This window comes from Vipera berus (genome assembly GCF_964194415.1).
Source record: "Vipera berus genome assembly, chromosome: 3".
Taxonomy (NCBI): domain Eukaryota; kingdom Metazoa; phylum Chordata; class Lepidosauria; order Squamata; family Viperidae; genus Vipera; species Vipera berus.
The window spans coordinates 189,763,453-189,783,379 of NC_138204.1; the positions used below are offsets into that span (position 1 = coordinate 189,763,453).

Below are 19,927 nucleotides of genomic sequence, written 5' to 3' on the forward strand. Positions count from 1 at the left end.
GTGCGCGTCGCCAGGCGGCGGAGAGCGGGGGAGGGAAGGCGCCGGGCGGAGCGCTGTCCAAAGGGGAGGGAGGCGGAAAGGCCTGCTTGCCTGCCTGCCTGCCTGCCTGCCTGGAAGGTACAAGTTAATCAATGAAAAGGGGGACGGACTCGGAGGAGGAATCGCTCCTGCCTCGCTTCAATGGCTCGAAGTTGGGAGGGAGGATGCCGTAAGCACCTCAGAGAAAGATGGCCCTGGCCGATGCCCAGATTTCGCAAATGGGGCTCCAGCACGCATTTGCTGGATCGCTTTTAATCAGGAAGCGCGTTATTATGCTCGATCGCATAGTCGGCCAGATGTTTACACTGTGGGCACAATTATTAGGCAAGTTGTATTTGGGAGGATTAATTTTCCTGTTGAAACAAGTGCTCTCTGTCAAGCCAAAATGTTAATAAACCTCAAACCTGAATATGTTAAGAAAGTAAAAGTGAGGTTTTGGCTTTCTTAAGAGAATATTTAGGTGTGCGCAATTACTGGGCAACTATTAGTGTGCAGAATTATTATGCGACTAAATGAAAAATGAAAATTTGCCCATCTCATTTATTTGCAACTCAAAATGTACAAATAAACATTTCAGACATTTCAGTTAAATCTCTTTTTTGGCCCATTTTGCCTGAGGAAAAGAAGCTGCCTAATAATTATGCACACCTTGATATAGGTTGCATAATCCTTAGGCAAAGATCACGTGAAATGTTAATACCACTTTACAATGCCTTGATAAGGTCACACTTGGAATACTGCATCCAGTTTTGGTCTAGAAAGAGTACAGAAAAGAGCAACAAAAATTATTAGGGGACTGGAGGCTAAAACATATAAGGAATGGTTGCTGGAATTGGGTATGTGTAGTTTAACGAAGAGAAGGCTGAGGGGTGACTTGATAGCAATGTTCCAATATCTCAGGGGCTGCCACAAAGAAGAGGGAGCCAAGCTATTCTCCAAAGCACCTGAAAGCAGGACAAGAAGCAACGGATGGAAACTAGTCAAGGAGAGAAGCAACCTGGAACTAAGGAGAAACTTCCTGACAGTTAGAACAACCTGCCTCCAGAAGTGGTGAATGCTCCAACACAGGAAGTTTTTAAGAAGAGACTGGACAGCCATTTGTCTGAAATGGTATAGATCAGGGATGAGAAGTTTAGATTCTTTGGGATATGGCTGAAGTACAACTGCCCATAATTATCACTATTGGCTATGCTGGAAAGAAAGAAAGAAAGAAAGAAAGAAAGAAAAAGAAAGAAAGAAAGAAAGAAAGAAAGAAAGAAAGAAAGAAAGAAAGAAAGAAAGAGAAAGAAAGAAAGAAAGAGAAAGAAAGAAAGAAAGACTTTTAAAATCCTCTCACTGAATTGTTTAGTTCTTCAAATCAATTGGAATACAAGTAGTCCTCAACTTACGAAAACAATTGGAACCAGAATTTTGGTTGCTAAATGAGGTTGTTAAGAGAGTCATATGGCCAGACCTGATTTTATGACCATTTTTACTGAAGTTGTTGAGCAAAGTACTGCAGTTGTTAAGTGACTCACACAGTTAAGTGAATCTGGCTTCCCCAATAGATTTTGCTTGTTGGAAGCCAGCTGGGAATGTTGCAAATTGTGATCATGTAACCTAAGATGATGCAACCATTATAAATGTGAGTTGGTTGTCAAGTGCCCAAGTTGTGATCATGTGACCACGGATATAGGGTGATGGCTATAACTTCAAGGATGACTCGTGGCATAATTCACTTTTTCTGAGGTCACTGAACTGTTGTTAAATGAATGGTTATAAGTCCAGGGCCACCTATAACTTGAAAAATAATTGGACCATTTTTTCTTATGCAAAATTTCTTTATTAGAATTCCTGTAACTCTTCTGTAGGCAACTAGCCCAAGGCTGTATGGTGGTAAGGAGCTGAAAATGCAAGGGGCAAGAGAGTTCATCTGTCTAGGATACAGATGGAAAGAGGTGGCCTTGAACTGCTGAAATGAATGGAACATGTAGACATATAGAAAATCAGGGTGAAGTTGAAGTGGAGAAGAATATGTGTGAATAATTCATTTCACTCTAATAGTCTGTGGATGAATAACCTAGACAACAAAGGAACTGCAAGAAACCTGGGTGGGAGAGGCTGTTGAAATACACTGCTGATTGCATTTTGCAATTAATGGGTAAGTAACAACCTTACCTTTAGGAAAGGGTCAGAATTTCTGATGGAAATTCTTTGTGAGCAGGCTTAAAATGATTGGCAGACTAATGGTTTATTGTTATCTCTTTTTCTAAGGAAAACCAATAGAAGATTGGAAAATGGTCAGTAAGCAGGCAGTGAGGAAAAAATCATGGATGAATCACAATTTCTATACAAGGGCTAAAAAAGAAGTAGGTCAATCCACTTAAGTGTTGAAAAAGTTAAAATGAAATGAAAAATATTATTGATTTGCCTAGCATCAAATAGAGCAGTTCAGGGATACATATTTAGCTTAAAGTACTAAATTACTATATTAACATGAAAGGGTAAATCTGTCATGTCTACTTTTGTTCAGATTCTTATGTTTATAGTCTTAGTTTCATTCCATTTTGGTTTTGCATCACTGCAATTTTTGTATATAGTTTTCAAATAGACACATTTTGTTATGTTATAATATTATGTGGGATAATTATTCTTAAATCTTTCAGAGTTTTAGCGGCTTATCAGGGTTAAATGTAAATGTATTCTACACATTCTTGTAGAATAAAAAAATGTAATTTAAATGGAACAATTCCTTGGATCATCTCAATGATCATATAGATACATCCATGCAGTTTTCCTGACAACCACAGAAAATGTTCACTTCCTTGTCTACTGCTCTAGTATTCCCTGGAAGACTCCCATCTAAGTATTAACCCAGCTTTGAGGCAAAATTGACTGAGTGCTGCTGGCTATTTAAAGCATATGTAACTCTCAGCATGCAAATATATTAAATAGAACTTCTATTTTTAAACAAAATTAAGGAAAGCTTAATATCAGTCACTAAACATAACAGATAGATTGATTCAGGGATCTTCAAACTTGCCCCTATTATGACTTGTGGACTTCAACTCCCAGCATTCTTCAGCCAGCGTGCCTGTCATAAAAGGGCCAAGTTTGAAGACCCCTGGGTTGATTAGAGGTTTTTTTAATTATGATCCATCAGGTTATGGTAAGATGGAAGAATCTGTATTGCTTTTTATTAGAGCACTAAGGTCTAATCATTGGACAAGCTCAGTTATACTAAGCTTCAAGAAATATTGGGTCCTTTAGCACATACTGAATTCTGGAGTTTGTAGCTGATATGTTCCAATCAAGGGTAGAAGTCATTTACTGTACACAGCCACTCCTGAGTTTCCTTCCAAGAATGCTTTCTCAGAGTGGTTGGAAAGGCTGCAGTTGCTGCTATTATCAGATTATGGTAATTAGAAACCCTTGTTGATTTACTGAAGATCATGTAGGTGGTGGTATCCACTGGTTGCACCAGTAGGAGCAGATTCCAGGTCCACGCAGCCAGGAAAAGCTTTCAAATAAGGTACTATTAGTAATATTCAACCTTGACAACTTTGAAATACATAGTCTTCAATTCCCAGAATTCTCCAGCCAGCTTGCTGGCTAGGGAATTCTGGGAGCTGAAGTATCTTAAAGTTCCTAAGGTTGAGAAACATTGGGTTAGATGTCCAGTCCTGCCCCCTCCTACTCTCTTCACAACAATCTTCTAATAATAAAATGCAAGGGGGTGGGGGAGAGGAAAAATGCCAAAATGCTGCCTAGGAAGAAGAGGAGCAGGTATGGATTTCCAGACAACATCTATGCTTGACCACAGTCTCCCCAATCTTGGCAGTGCCACATTATTTTGTTTTCAAAACAACAACTTATATTAATGTAAAAGGAGAACTCTGTCTGATACTAAAGGAAGACAGTGAAATTAGATCTTTCAGAACTGTGTGGGCCCTTATATTTTTTCAAAAAAATAAATAGACCAAATAGATATTTGACCAGAGAAGAAAACTTGAATATCTGCTCTATCAAAGAGGTACTAGTTTCTTGTGTAATATAGGGATGGATATATCAGTGGATTCTAATTTCTCATTGTTTCAATGCAAGTTTGTTAGATTCTGCTTTATTTCTGCACTAATATAGGTTTTAATGCATCTTTCTCCTAATATATATAATTCTGTATCCACTTTGTCTAATTTTATACTTTTGCAAGCAGTTTTACCAAACTAATGCATGTCTATAGTTTGTTTTCACCAATTGACAGTTATATCTATTTCTTCCATATTGTATTTTGCCCATATTTTGCCCATATTCTATATTGGTGAAACTGTAGTGCAAAATTTAATGCATTCAATTTTTAGTGTAATGGTTATTGTGCACATATTGGTGTGAAAGTGCAAAAGCAGTTAAGTTTGTATTAAATGCAAACCAGTGTTTTTCCCACGTTTGCAATGCAAGCAAAATTATTTTGTTGTAACTGGGTTGACATTTACTAAATGATGGTTTGTTGAATTAACCACAACTGCCATGTTTCTACAACATGTTAAGCCATAAATCATGGCTTCCAACATTATTGCATACCACCATAATGGCTTGCATCAGATATTATGCTAAACCAAAAATAAAGAAGCTACAAATTCAATTTGTTTCGTGCATATACGTTCAATGTCTTTTGGACAGCAACATTTTCAGGAATCCTTGCTGATGAATTTTAACTGATTTACAGTCTTCATTGCCAATCAGATCCCCCACTAGATGTTCCCCTATGATGAACATCTTTAATCATGGCTAATTGTACAGCAAATAAATCAGTAAAACATTCAGGGATACATTTATAAAAAGCTTTCCTCAGTAAGCCATGCTGTGCCATCCACAATTACATCTCTCAGGCTTTTTATTTTATGTACTATCCTGTATGTATGGAAGAAAACAGATAAAACAATCCTTACAGAATTTTTAAAAAGCACAAAACCTACAGAGAAACAGAAATAGACAGAAATATATGGAGTACCAAGAAAATATAATGAACTAGCAAGCTCTATTGCCTGGAAAGACCCATATTCTTGTAATTTTTACTCATATGATCTATACTATGTCTGGCACTCCTGATGCAGTATTGTTTTCTGAGTCGCTGTTCAACTATCCCAGTTAAGTCATACTTTCTTCTTTATTAACTAAGTATCCTATGTACACTACCAATATGTAGCCCAGTGAACAAACATGTTTTTCAAAATATCAGATCAAAATTTTACTGTACTGAAGAGCTATATTAAATATATTTCTTGTCTCAATCTTCTTCCAAGGTACTGTATAATGTCAAAAATAGAAAAGTTACAAGGAACTTGTCACAACAAAACACATAGCTAATTAAATTCAAGATTCTGGATAATTAGTGATTAATAATTGTAATCTTTAGCCATTTAATACAGTATGTGCATAACAGGCTTTCCATATGGCTAACTGTATACTGCAGAGACTGCTTGCTAAAGAGAATCAGTAATATCAGACAAATGAAAAGGAATACATGAGGAAAGGGAAACCATAAAATTCTGTGAGAATGTTGAAAAATTGAAAGGTTGCACATGCAGATGATGCAACTGTTGAGTTATGGAGTGCAATTGGTTTAATCTAGGTGGGCTTGGCAAATGGAGAAATGTTATTATTGTCCTTCTGTTAAATAATAAGATAGCATGTGTGAATTTTGAGGGAAGGGGAATTGTTTACATTTATAGGAAATGGAATCAAAGAACAAAACAAATACATGAAAGAAGAAGGAATGAATGAAAAGGAAGACAGACAGACAGACAGACAGACAGATTATAGACTATCTACTAGATATATGATATCTATCATCTATCTACTAGATAGACATGATAGATCAGGGGTCACCAACCCCCAGTCTGCAGCCTTGAGCCATTCAGAAATGGGCCATGGATGTGGTGGGCAAGCGCTTGCATGTGCCTGCACATCCCCACTTGTGTAAGCAGTAGGTGAGTGTGTGCACATGTGCCATTTACTGAGTGGTGAGCAAAACCATCCCCTCTCCCCCTCACCAGGAAACATCTGCACAAAACGATTCCCTCTCTTCCCCCCTCCCCCGGCCCAGGCTGCAAAGTCAGAAAGGTTGGGGAACTCTGTGATAGATGACCATGAGCCGTGGTGGTGCAGTGGTTACAATGCAGTATTGCAGGCTAAATTCTGCTGACTGCCAGCAGTTCGACCCTAACCAGCTCAAGGTTGATTCAGCTTCCATCCTTCTGAGGTTGGTAAAAATGGGGACCCAGATTGTTGGGGGGCAATATGCCGACTGTGTAAACTACTTCAAAGAGGGCTGTAAAGAACTGTGAAGCTTCATATAAATCTAAGTGCTATTGCTAAGTAGATAATCTTTATTACAGCTACTAACCAAGATAATTACACCAATATATCCGAATTGATAAAAACGAGTAATAAAATACAAGCACTAGAAGGTTAGATAGTGAGAATTAAATCACTAAATTATAAAATGTATTTAAGTAGATGGACTAATTAAAATATGTGAAAAATGTTATTATGTTCCATTGTCAAAAAAAGAAGGGGAAAACTGAAAAAGCCATGGTTGGAACTAAGATCATCACAAAGAGAGAGGTCAGAAGTTTAAAGAATAAGTGGATGTATAGGAGATGTATATCTTATGGCAATGTCCTATGGGTTCATGGACAAGATATATGAGTTGTTCTTGCCATGGCACCATGAAGTAAGGAACAAAGTCTGGCACAGCAATTACACTGGACTACTTTTCATAATCTCATCCTCTCCAGTAGGCTAGGCTTCATCTCCCAGTTCTCAGCAATGGCAACAAAAGTCACCTGATCATTATAACAATCACCTGATAAGCCAGTGTTTTGGTACTTATTGTAAAGATGCAATTGTATAAATCAGGATGAAAGTTTGTGTGTTTGCTGGTAGGGTTGTTGTTGTTAGCTGCGAAGTCGTGTCCGACCCATCGCAACCCTATGGACAACATTCCTCCAGGCCTTCCTGTCCTCTACCATCTTCTGGAGTCCATTTAAGCTCACGCCTACTGCTTCAGTGACTCCATCCAGCCACCTCATTCTCTGTCGTCCCTTTCTTCTATTGCCCTCGATCTTTCCCAGCATTAGGCTCTTCTCCAGTGAGTCCTTCCTTCTCATTAGGTGGCCAAAGTATTTGAGTTTTAGCTTCAGGATCTGGCCTTCTAAAGAGCAGTCAGGATTGATCTCCTCTAGGACTGACCTGTTTGATCGCCTTGCAGTCCAAGGGACTCGCAGGAGTCTTCTCCAGCACCATAGTTCAAAGGCCTCAATTCTTTGGCGCTCAGCCTTTCTTATGGTCCAACTTTCACTGCCATACATTGCAACTGGGAAGACCATAGCCTTGACTATACGCACTTTTGTTGACAGGGTGATGTCTCTGCTTTTTAGTGTGCTGTCTAGATTTGCCATGGCTTTCCTCCCCAGGAGCAAGCGTCTTTTAATTTCTTGGCTACAGTCCCCATCTGCAGTGATCTTGGAGCCCAGGAAAATAAAATCTGTCACTACCTCCATTTCTTCCCCATCTATTTGCCAGGAATTGAGAGGGCCAGATGCCATGATCTTGGTTTTCTTAATGTTAAGTTTCAACCCAAGTTTTGCACTCTCCTTCTTCACCCGCAACAAGAGGCTCTTTAGTTCTTCTTCACTGCTGGTAGGGAGTAAAGCCTAAAGCACTTTCACCCCAAGTCCTCAGTGCCCCATGTCAGGACTATGTCATTGCATGCTGACAACACAGAATAGGATAGCCAGGGTGTTATGACATGGTCCTGTTATAGTTTTTGGTAGCATTTCCATTATTTATTCCATATGGCATCTCTGTCATGGCTTTTTAATCCTTCTGCTATTCTTCCTAATATATTTTTAGATTCATGTGAGAACATTCAGTCCTGAGGCTTAAATGTGTTCTCATTGGAAATGTGAACTGGATCTAACACTGCAAACTGTTACTATAATCTAAAAATATTTCTGGAGCGATCCCCTATGAAAGCCAACCTATTCACCCAACTCAACACCTCTTATTAAAGTTTGGTAAACTCTTATTTCTAATGATTTTAGTACGTTTCTTCTTACTATTTATACAATAGAGTTTGGTAACTATACTGGCTTTAATTTCCAACACATCTGAAGCGCCATAGGCTAGTAACATTGTCTTAAATTCTCTTTATAATGTGGATTTGTATTCTTGTTATGAATTTGTATTAGTACAAAATTATAGGAAGAATTATAGTCCTGTTGACTAAGGAGAGTCATCTATGACCATCTATGACTGTAATGCTAATCATTCACGTCCTATTTATCCTTATAAAATGCTCGTGTTTTAGTTTTCTTCACCTGTCTTGCCTTCTAGTTTGGTTCGGAGAAGTATTTTTAAACCCCAATTCAGTACGGTAAATCTACTGCCACGTTTACATCTACTACAAGAATCAATTTGAAGCTGGAGAGCAGAAGCTGCGGAAAACTACTTGAAGATGCAATATCTTAAATAGCCATACGGTGGCGCTCCGCCTTAATCCGAGGTTGTTTTTTTTTTAGCCGCATACCCTCTTCTTTCCTTTTTCTTCATATAGATATATAAACTCCTATAAGATTAGACTAGTATTTTTTTAACTTGTCAATTTAAGACGGGTGGACTTCAACTATCAGCATGCTGGCTGAGGAATTTGGGGAGTTGAAGTCCACACGTTTTAAGTTGCCAATTTTTGAAAAATATTGATTTAGACCTTCAAAGACTAAAAAAACAAACTCTAATTTTTCACTTCAAGTAACAACAAAGTTTGAGGGAGGACAAATGTTGGCCACCATCACTATTTAGCCATAGCTCCTCAGCAGGGTAACCAGATTAATCTTTCGCAGAAAAAATACGCCACCTTAAGAGGAAAGGCTCCATTAGCCACCCGACCCCCAGTTTTGTGGAATTTGGGGTTTCTTTGTAGATAATTTTAGTTGTAGTTTATTACTTCATCTCAAACTTGAGCTGAAGTTTATCCTGTCAGGGGTCTTCAAACTCGGCCCTTTTATGACTCATGGACTTCAACTCCCAGAATTCCTCAGCCAGCATGCCTGGCTGAGGAATTCTGGGAGTTGAAGTCCATGAGTCATAAAAGGGCCGAGTTTGAAGACCCATGCTGTAACTGCTAGCTCTAAAAATCCCCAGCCTTACTCCTCCCATTTTCTTATCTCTATGATTTACTCCCTTTGCACTGCGGCTGGGCTAGGACGGTGCGTAGGGGCGTGTCTTCGCCCGGCCCCGCCCCTTCGCCCGCACGTGGGTAGCAGAGCCAGGCGAGCGGTGGTGCTGAATCCGCCATGGACGGGCGCGGGCGAGGCGGGTCAGCCGCGGTGGCTGAAGAGGAGGAGGAGGAGGAGGAGGAGGAGGAGGAGGAGGGCGGCGCACTGGAGCAGCTGGCCAGGCGGCAGCGGAAGGAGAAGCGGCAGCTGCAGGGTGAGGGTGGCGGCGGCAGAAATCTGGGCAGCGGGAGGAGGGTCGCTGAAATAGTCTTAAAGCAGGGGTCTTCAAACTTGGCCCTTTTATGACTTGTGGACTTCAACTCCCAGAATTCCTCAGCCAGCAAAGCTGGCTGAGGAATTCTGGGAGTTGAAGTCCACAAGTCATAAAAGGGCCAAGTTTGAAGACCCCTGTCTTAAAGCTTGCAGGGAAAACCTGTATCCCGAAGCGGGCTACTGCGCTAGGTTGGCAAGACACGCTGACCCAGGATTTGCTCCGCCCAGTTTTATGACACTGATAACCTGCTTTTTGTCAGGGCACGGCAGGGTAGCAACTTCTAGATGTCCGTGGCTGGTTTCCAAAAACTAATAGGGTTGAATCAGGTTAGTATTTGGGATGAGAGTCCATAAGAAAACATCAGGGTTAGATGAGAAAACACGTCCAGAAAGAAGGCAGGGACAAAGCACACAATGTTGCCAAGATGATTACATGGGCATGTCAAAAACTGAGCTCAACTTGAAGGAGATCTTATCTTGTTTGGTCCAGGAGCTCAAGTTGGTACATATAGCATTCCCTCTTCAATGCAGGAACAGGTAGGTAAGTTGGTCTGAGAGAACAAACAGCCCCGACATCCTGTGAGCTTCCAGGGTTGAAGGGGCAGACGGCCTGAGGTCTCTCCAGACCTGCTGGACCACATTAATCATAATACCGCTCTGATTATAATCCTAATGTACTGCACTAAGCTATAAAATAACTGGATGGGTGGATGCATAGTATGGACAGTTCAGTTGTAATTGGCTTATTTGTGGTAAGTTTGTCATGTAAGCAGAGGCACAGAGTTCTGTGTACCAAGGCTAAGGAGCTTTTGTGGATTTTAGCCTCTTCATGAGATGTGTGGGGTGTTGTTATGAGTGAGAATGTGCAGGTGTATACTGTATATGTAGTCTCTGCATTGGGATTTGAGATGCCTCAGTGAGGAGCTTTACATCATCTCATAGCCTTTGACATAGTACTTGCAAAAGCTAGAAGAAACTTCTGGATGCTTCTGCATGTAGTCATCTTGTATAGCACATCAGCAGCTTCCAACTATTACAACTGTGAACTGAACCATCAGTGTGTGGGCAAAGCCAAGTGACATGGCTGCTTCACTTTTATAAGCAAAAGTGTTGTGTTGCTTTGCAAAAAGGTTCCTGGGAAAATGTTTCCCCAGAGCATTTGTGAACATACAATGAGTGTACAACGTATGTGTTGTACATGTATGTGCACATATGCACACAAAGCCCAGGCTGAAAAGGAAATGGTATAGAAAGTCTCCAGTGAAGCCATGTGAAAAACAACAGAAATGTGTTGCTTATAATAGTAGCATCATCCTAACATGTAATACCTCTAGTAGATAAATGTAAAAAGAACAGATGTCTTGATAAATCTGACATAAGGAAGGGCAATATTCAAAACCCAATAGAGCCTTTCAGATTTTCTGGATACAAATGAAAGCAGCCACATTTGGCTGTAGGACTCCAAATCAAAATTGCAGTGTGAAATGTAGGAATGATTTAGATGATAAAATATTACTAATTGCTTTAAATGTATTTTGTGTGTTTTTTAAAATAGCATCCTAAATTAACTTGATGCTGTCAGAACTGCAATTACAGGCGTTTTCTTGAGCTACTGCACCAATAAGACAGGACTGGGATCATAGAAACTCATGTTATTACATCCTCAATTATCCTGCATTATCCCATACAGCTTGCTTTCATGCATGGCAGGGGAGAGAATGATGACAGTGTTGCTGCTGCATGAACTTTTGTGTTGTTCACATAACATGAGACGCTGTCGTAAGCTGCAGGCCTTGCACATTGCAGTACTTGGAGCAAAAGTGACACCTTTATTTTAGTTGTGATTAATCAGATCTTCTATATAATATTTTTTTAAAAAAAACTCTTTTGTACAACATGGTTTTGGAAATCCTTATGTTTATATGTATACCACTTTTTGCAGCAACCATGAGCCTAGTATTCTGCAATATTCAATGGTACATAATTTGTATTTTATTCTGTGGATGTATGCCACTTAGAATCTGAATTGGGAGGCCTGCATTGCTCAGTAAATAAATAATCATTTCTGTTCACACATATATCTTTCCATCTCAATTTTTAAAATCAGTAGGGGGAATTACAAAAACTAGGAATAGTAGGAATTATTGAAAAAAATGTAATATTTTATTTAGAACAAGATGTTACTTCTAATAGCGTTCCCTTCAATTCTACAATTTTCTGCTGATTATGCACCATTAAGTCACATTAAGTTGCAGCAACCACATAGATAGATTTCATTATCAATGAAAACTGACAGACAGCAGCCTGATCCTTCATGACTTCCAGTATTGCTGGTATCTCTTTTCTTTCTTTCTACTTTAGTAGCAAGGTTAGTAGCAAAAGCAACTGTTGTAGCCAAAATTACAGTTTTGTCTTCACAGGATAGGTGGAAAGAATCCAGATCAGGTCTTGTATGATGCACAACTACATGGACTTACAGTCTCACATGTCACATATTCACCAAAAAAAACCCTATTTCCCATCAAAACTCAGGTACCTCAAACTAATGAGCTGAATTGTGTTCTGACTACATAATTGTAAAACTCATAATACAATCTACTTTTAATCATGCATGTCAATTTCATTATTTCCATTTTATGTTTTGAACTGTGTTAGTAGGAAGTAATGTAGTAAGACATAGATAATTTTTCATTGTTTGAGAAGGATGTTTTCGTGTGTAAAATAATTTTTTTGTTAAACTCAGATCATGAATAATAACAAATATTTTAAGATTTTTTCATTTGTCTCACCTGTTTTTGCTTCTGTAGCCAAAATCCAAGGAATGAAAAATACTGTTCCAAAGAATGATAAAAAGAGAAGAAAACAGCTGCTAGATGATGTTGCCAAGCTAGAGTCTGAGTTGGAAGAAAAGCACAAAGAGGAACTAAAGAAGTTAAAGGAAACATTACCTGAACAGAATAAAGTATGTAGCATTTATTTTTGAGAAACTATGAGTTTGTTGTATTTTTAGTTACTAAAAATGTCTTGTGTTCTTAAAGTAAATATTGCTAAAGACTTTTTTTCATTCTGAAGATTGTTGTCTTTTGAACATATTTGCAAGCACTTTTTCTTATAAATAAAACCAATGAGTAATCGTTGAGAAATACAGTTGGAGACCTTGCAATGATCTTGTATAAAATTTATATGAGTTTGTGGAAGAATGATCATACAGCTCTAGAAGTCCTAGATGGAACCTCAAGGTCAGATGGAAACAGTTATTGTTAGTAAAACATTCTGTGTCTCTAACTGAAAGGGAATGAGAGAATTGGCCATTGCAAGAAGGCAGCAGAAGATATGGAGAAGGGTGCACGTAGTCTCAGGAAGAAGATCTGGCACAACCAGCCACTGCCTCACATAAGGCCAGGCTGGGTGTATTTGTCAGTATTGGGAGGAAGGAAACTGTGAAGGACAGCTTAGATGGAAGAGCTTGTTGAGTCCAGAGCGATGGGGCCTTTGTGCTGTGGCACTGGGATGGCTTGCTATGGCATGGGGTTTGAGGTGGCACTCAACAATGGTGGCAGTGCTGGTGGTGCGGAGACTGAAGTACGAGAGCAGTGACATCTGGTTTAGACTGTTGAAGGACATGGGCCTCTATTTCAGCTTTAGCACCGACACAGCTGGGTGGGAGATAGGCAGTGGGAGAGTTGAAGAGGAGGCAGTCCCTTACCTTATTGAGCCTCAGGGCTGGTAGGGCTCAAGGTAGGAATGGTTTGGATCCGGGTGGATCCTTTACTAACAGTCAGAGGGATTCAGTTAATGATGGTAACAGGGACTGCTGAGATTTCTGTTGCTAAGTGAAGCAATCATGTAACATATTTTACGATTGCATTGTTTAACAGCCAAAATTGCAATCCCAGTTACTGTTGTAACCTATATTTATTAGCCTTGTGACTATAGTTTTTCTTCTGATTATAGTAGGAACCTGATGCTACATGTTAATCAGGTGCATAGAATTTCTGATAGATAGGATTCTCTGGTTGGCTACTTACCAGTAGAGAAAAGGTCTCTCAAGCTAACTGATAAGTGGAATTAGCATCAAATCATGTAAATGAATGATTACAGAGAATGATGGCTGCCGTAGAAACTATAAAATATTACGAGGCAGTGAAGGTTATGAAACTTTACACATAGCTTCTGTTAAAATTGAATGGCTGTAAGAAATTCTTTTTTAAATATTTTAAGTAATTTTTATTTATTATTTAGGAATATTTGGCAAGTCTAAATATTGCAAAACTGGAGCTTGAGAGCAGAGAAGAGAGCCAGCCTACTAGAATATCAAAAGCACAGAAAAGGCGGGTAAGATTATTTCAGAATTAATTCATTAGACCAGCCAGCGGGCCAGACGCATCACGATGAAACCGCGCCCACCCCATTGCTGGCAATGAGGAAAAAGTTCCGATATGCCGTGTGATGTGACGTGACGTTGTGAGTTTGACATGTCTACATTAGACTGAGTAGGTTTTACAATCAAGTGCATGGTGTGATCATTAATGTGGTATCTGCTGGAAGATTCTAGAACATGATTCCAGGTCAATAGAAATCATAATTAGAATATTTTAGGCACAAAAAGATCAAACATACACCTATGCACATACATCCCTCAAGTGCTATGTTATATGAGGATTTTGGGAAAAAAAATTCCAGTTTGCAAGCCAAATTATTTCTCTTTTGGGAATAAGGGCTGCCTCCTTCCATATAATTCCATGCATATTATTCTACAAGATACTGAATTTATGTAGAGACAAATATGTAATCGTTTCCCCAGAAACCAATGGTTTCACAATTAAAGAGAAAAATAGTATTCACAGAAATAATTAGGTAAAATTATGTGTGGGTTTGCCTGGATTTGTCCATCTGAAATTCAGATAGTCCTTCACTTACAACCATTTGTTTAGCAATTGTTCAAAATACAGTGGCACTGATGTACGACCAGTCCTCCCGCTTAATGACTATTGCGGCATCCCCATAGTCACACGAACAAAATCTGAGTACTGGGCAACTAGCATACATTTATGACAGTTGCAGTGTTCTGGGGTCATGTGAATGCCACTTGCAACCTTCCCAGCCAAGCAAAGTCAATGGGGCAAGACAGATTTGTTTAATGACCACATGATTAATTTAACTACAGTGCCCAAAACTCATAAAATGAAATGCTACAACTCACGAAACAGCCACTTTGTTCAGCAGTGGAAATTCTGGTCCCAGTTGTTGTCATAAGTTGAGGAGTACTTGTAAAATAGATACTTTCCAATCTACGACTGCCATATTTAAGGGTTAGTAGTATGTGGGCAAGGATCTACTTTTTCCTATTACTTCTTCCCATTATGTTATCCCTTGTTTTGCTCCAGATGATTTCCCATGCCTCCAGAGAGCTGTCTAGGGACTGTAGGATGAAGGAGAGATTCCTTCGATTCCAAAAGCATATTTCTACTAAATGTGATTCTGGATCCTATTAAATGTTTCTGATTTTTTTTCCCCATGAAGCAACAATAAGAGAACTCCTTACAACTGGACTGCCAAAATCTGATAGCTTAACTTCTATAGCATTCTGCTTGTACTTTACTGGTGAAAATATACTAGCTTGCAAATAAATGCCACTGATTAATAACAAAAGAGAATATTATTATGAAACATGTTTAACATAACAAATTATATCATTAAAATCCCTCTGGATATTGTATTTTAAATGCTGTGAAATATTATTCAGAGATGGAATAGGAAAGGAAAGAAAATCACAAAGGATAAATCTTCAGGCAAGCTATTTTGTTCTTCAGTTCAGCAAGCTGGACTTTGAAAGCATATGAATCTGTCTTTTCATTTGGAACCTTCTTTTGAAAAGCAGATTTTGTGAAACTAAATAAAAGGTCTGTACAATATTGAACATACAATGTTGTAACTTAGTATTTTGCTCATTTTATACAACTCTGTTAGCCAAACTGAATCCATATACTACTAAAATTCTTCTTGTTATGACCTTTATCTGGGGCAGAACATTGCATCATAGGGCAACATTTTTGAACCAAGGTACCTTAGATGGACTAACGTTCAGAATGTGTTCAAAATCTGGAAACCAAGACTCCTGAGGGAATGAAATTTGGAAAACCTATGGCTATTTTAGTGTTGCTGGCTGCTGTTGCATTGCTGGGCTACTACTACAGTCATGTAATCTTCATTCTCAACATTCCGTGTCAGGTTCCAATCTCACAGTCCATCACTCTCCCCACCCAGCAGCAGTCACTTTCCTTTCTGCAAAGGAAGGAAGGGAAGGGAAGGGAAGGGAAGGGAAGGGAAGGAAGGAAGGAAGGAAGGAAGGAAGGAAGGAAGGAAGGAAGGAAGGAAGGAAGGAAGGAAGGAAGGAAGGAAGGAAGGGTTTTCCTTGCTCCCTGCCACATTCCCATAAGAAAACTCAATGGGGAAGCCAGCAGTCAGAAGTTGCTCCTGCTTTTTGGCCTTCACTTAGTTATTTTGTTTCTCTGTTTAGGTAAGGAAATATCTCTGAAATGATGACCCAACAGGGTATGAATTCAACAGGGTATGAATTGTCTAGTACAGGGGTAGGCAACCTCGGCTCTTTTATGACTCATGGACTTCAACTCCCAGAATTCCTGAGCTAGCACAGCTGGCTGGTTGAAGTCCATGAGTCATAAAAAAGCCAAGGTTGCCTACCCCTGGATCTAGTATAATATCATAAATACCTGAGAAGGTTAAACACTGTAGGCTGTATTAAAATATGATATGGGCTAATGTAAAATTGCAGTGTTTTGTTGTGTTTAATCACAGGATAAAAAAGCAGCTCTGGAAAAGGAAAGAGAAGAAAGAATAGCAGAAGCCGAGATAGAAAATTTAACAGGTGCTAGGCACCTTGAAAGTCAGAAACTTGCAAACATTTTAGCCTTAAGGCAATTGGAAATTAAGCAAATCCCATCTGATGGTCATTGCCTGTATAGAGCTATTGAAGATCAGCTCAAAGAGGTACAAAACGCGTGGACAGTTTCAACTCTTAGAAGTCAGACAGCAGAGTATATGAGAAGTCACATGGATGACTTTCTACCATTTCTGACAAACCCAAATACAGGAGATTTGTACAGCCAAGGTAAGTAAAAGTCTCCTATTTATTTTTTTTAAAAGTAATTATAGAGAACATTAAGTATGCTTCAGACACTGAGCTGTGTTATATAAACTGCACAGCAGTGTTTTTCAAACTTGGCAATTTTAAGATGTGTGGACATCAGCTTCCAGAATTTCCGAGCCAGCGTACAGCTACCTATTACAAATATGCAGCCTAATATTCTGTCTTAATACGTTTATGTGTGTGTGTGTGTGTGTATTGTTTATATTCCACAAGCTTCCTTTTGCCATTCTTTTTTATCTTTAATTATTTCTTCTTTTTCCAATTTTTATGTTTTTAAAAGTGTGATGCTTTTTTCCTGCAGAGGAATTTGAAAAATACTGTTCTGATATAGCAAACACTGCTTCGTGGGGTGGTCAGTTAGAAGTAAGTATGACATGCTGTACTTCCTTATAAAATGTTTATGATGTTATAGGAGAGATATAATAGAAAGCACTAATGAGTTGAATTTATATTTCTTCTCCAGGAAATTTGGAGATTAAGACCTATTAGATAAGCAGGCTGCTAAAATGATAGTTTTTAGAATTTTCCAAGGTCTTTAAAAGAAATAGGGAAAATTGTTAGGCAGAGGATTGTGGTGAAAATAAAGAGCATTTTTCATATTGTTTCGCAGAGACTTTTTGGAAACATATGTCATGTTTAGATACTTAATTTTCTCTTGTTTGCTGAGGTTCTTACTTGGCCTATAGAAATAATACAGGTAGTCTTCAGTTAAAGATGTAATTTGGATCAGAATTTACATCACTAAACAATTCAGTTACAGAGTGACTGCACTGCTTAGGATCCCAATCCCAGCACTTCCTATTGCCATTGTTGGATAGTGTCAATAACCAAGAAGTACATGTTTTTTTCCCCAAAGGGCTGTAAAAAGTTCCCAGCCCCCAAAATTTAAGAGATGGGCTTACTCTTTCATTCACTCTCAGTTTACATACAAGTGTGTTCATGCCAGTGTTCTAACTCTCTATCTAATTAAGCTACATTCTGGCATTTTCAGGAACATGCCGACATTCAGAGGCAACCTCATGCTATCCAGGCCATTAGATTACAAAAGCAGCCAGTTGTTGTTTTTGTATGTATGTATGTCTGTGTGTAGGAAAGTATGTAGGGGTGGTGGTGTGGGGGGGTGTAGGGAAAAGGGAGATAAGAAAAAGCAAGCAGATGGAGGAGACTCCATAATTTGAGACTGACAACTATTACAGGCAGGCAAGAAGGCTAACAGCCAACTGTCTGGACCACAAGCTAGGCTAAGCAGCATATCTGATGGGATTCCTGCCTGGAGCTCGGCTTAGGAGTTCAACTAGAGTGTTCAAAAGCAATACTGCTTATGAACAGAGCTTGGCGCTTGGCCGGGAACTCACCAGCAACCAGAAAAGGAACATCCACACTGAGGCAGCGCTTCATCCCAATCAGTGCAAGAGCATTTGGAAGGAGGCAAAACATGTACACCATTTTGCATACTTAGTTTAGACTGACTATCAAAGGACTGAGTAGTAAATATGTATTATGTGGCAACATCAATTTACAAGGCCTAGGAGGGTGGAGTTGACTCAGAACAATAGCCTGTTTTGGGGGAAGGTATGTTTCACAATAAAGTACTGTGTACAGATCTGCTGCTCTGAGGTGTGTCCAGTCTTTGGAAAGCAAAGATCCTTCAAACTTAGCAATTTTAAGATGTGCGGACATCAATTTCCAGAATTCCCGAGCCAGCATACAACTATCTATTAAAAATATGCAACTTCAATTGCAGATCTTTGTGGCCCCTTTCACCACCCAGAAGTTGATACTGAGGAGTTAGGGAGATCTCCTCAAACAATGTGATAAAGAAATAGGAAATTGCAGTTGGACAAGGAAGCTGGGAAATTCAGTGGGGTTGCCTAACAGATGCATAAATACCACAGTATTCCATAGACCAGAAATAGCTTAATTTAAAGATAAGTCTTTTCTTTTAATTAGGAATGTTTAAATATCTGGAGCTAGTAGAATTATGTGTTGTGTATGTTTTTGTAGAATTTTTTTTTGTAAAGAATACCAAATATAAAAAGATAAGATTAAAATGTAAATTAAGATGTAGTTTTGCTTTACAGCTAAGAGCTTTATCACATATCTTGCAAACACCAATTGAAGTAATTCAGATGGATTCCCCTCCTATTATTGTTGGTGAAGAATACAGTAGGAAACCACTAATACTTGTGTGAGTAAATAATTTAAACTTGAACTTCAAAACAATTTTTATTTGGTTGCTTTACACTTGGATTACAATTAAGAAATGAACTGCAAATTATAAAACCACATGGCTCTAATTTGGCACCTTTTTCAGAGTTTAGAAACACATGCAGAGATTTAATATTGGCCTTCAAACTTGTAGGTTGCTTGCGATCACTGTGATCACCAATAACATTATGTTTTTGATAATAATATAAAGTAACAGAAATCAGTAGGTTGCTACCTGCTACCTTAAAAAGAAAATAACCCAAGAATAAAATGTCTACTTTCTTACAGAAAATGAACTCAGTTTAAGAAAAGAGAATAATGATTTAAGTAATGTCTTTCAGTTGTGTACTAATAAATAACTTTCAGTAACAAAACCTGAATTTTCTCATTCTATTTATTAACTTACTCTTAAAGTGAACTTTTTTTATTTAAAATAAATTCATTAATTTATCTTAGAACACAACTCTGAGCAGCCATGCAATCTTTTAAATAAATAACAGTGTGGTAACTTATATCAAGTGTGCATGTGCTATTTTAATTTGGTGGAAGTCCTTGTATTTTTCACATATGTTTTTCTTCTAGGTATATGAAACATGCGTATGGATTGGGAGAACATTATAATTCTGTAAAAGCTCTTTTGGAGAACACTGCAGAAAATGAAAGCTAATACACAGGTCATCAGAAGACATGAATGATGGCTACAATTTTACTAAGTGTCTCTATACAGGTCTTAAAATGAATTCTCAATTCTTTAATAAGGCATACAGGGTTATACAAACACACACATATATGGTATGTGTGTCTGTATATATGAGATCTGTTATCAGCACTATTCAATTTAAATCATGTTTTTTTAAAAAAATTCTGATGTGTTTCTAATGTCTCTCATAATAAATTTGTGGATTATATTGCCTTTCGTTTGCTTTACTTCTTTCATTTTAACAAGAAAGCCAGTGTACAGAATACATACGTGCATAGA

At 38.5% G+C, this 19,927-nt stretch overlaps 1 protein-coding gene across 2 annotated transcripts; it reads left to right on the forward strand.

The window, feature by feature from the left end:
- The first annotated feature begins 9,317 nt into the window (after nt 1-9,317).
- Nucleotides 9,318-19,856, forward strand: OTUD6B (OTU deubiquitinase 6B). 2 transcript variants are annotated; one of them, XM_081322423.1, is made up of 8 exons: nt 9,395-9,510; nt 11,990-12,101; nt 12,377-12,531; nt 13,812-13,904; nt 16,389-16,701; nt 17,042-17,103; nt 18,822-18,928; nt 19,531-19,856. In XM_081322423.1, exons 3-8 carry the CDS (start codon nt 12,391-12,393, stop codon nt 19,613-19,615), a joined length of 801 nt encoding a protein of 266 aa, XP_081178549.1. In that variant the 5' UTR covers nt 9,395-9,510; nt 11,990-12,101; nt 12,377-12,390; the 3' UTR covers nt 19,616-19,856. The 2 variants fall into 2 exon arrangements, with proteins under 2 accessions (XP_081178548.1, XP_081178549.1); XM_081322422.1 differs by lacking the exon at nt 11,990-12,101 and having other exon boundaries at nt 9,318-9,510.
- Nucleotides 19,857-19,927: the final 71 nt, after the last annotated feature.

Coding starts and splice junctions, on each gene's coding strand:
- OTUD6B (XM_081322422.1), top strand. CDS start 9,375: ATGGACGGGCGCGGGCGAGGCGGGTCAGCCGCGGTGGCTGAAGAGGAG. Junction 9,511..12,376: donor GGAGAAGCGGCAGCTGCAGG/GTGAGGGTGGCG, acceptor TTGCTTCTGTAG/CCAAAATCCAAGGAATGAAA. Junction 17,104..18,821: donor CGTGGGGTGGTCAGTTAGAA/GTAAGTATGACA, acceptor TTTGCTTTACAG/CTAAGAGCTTTATCACATAT.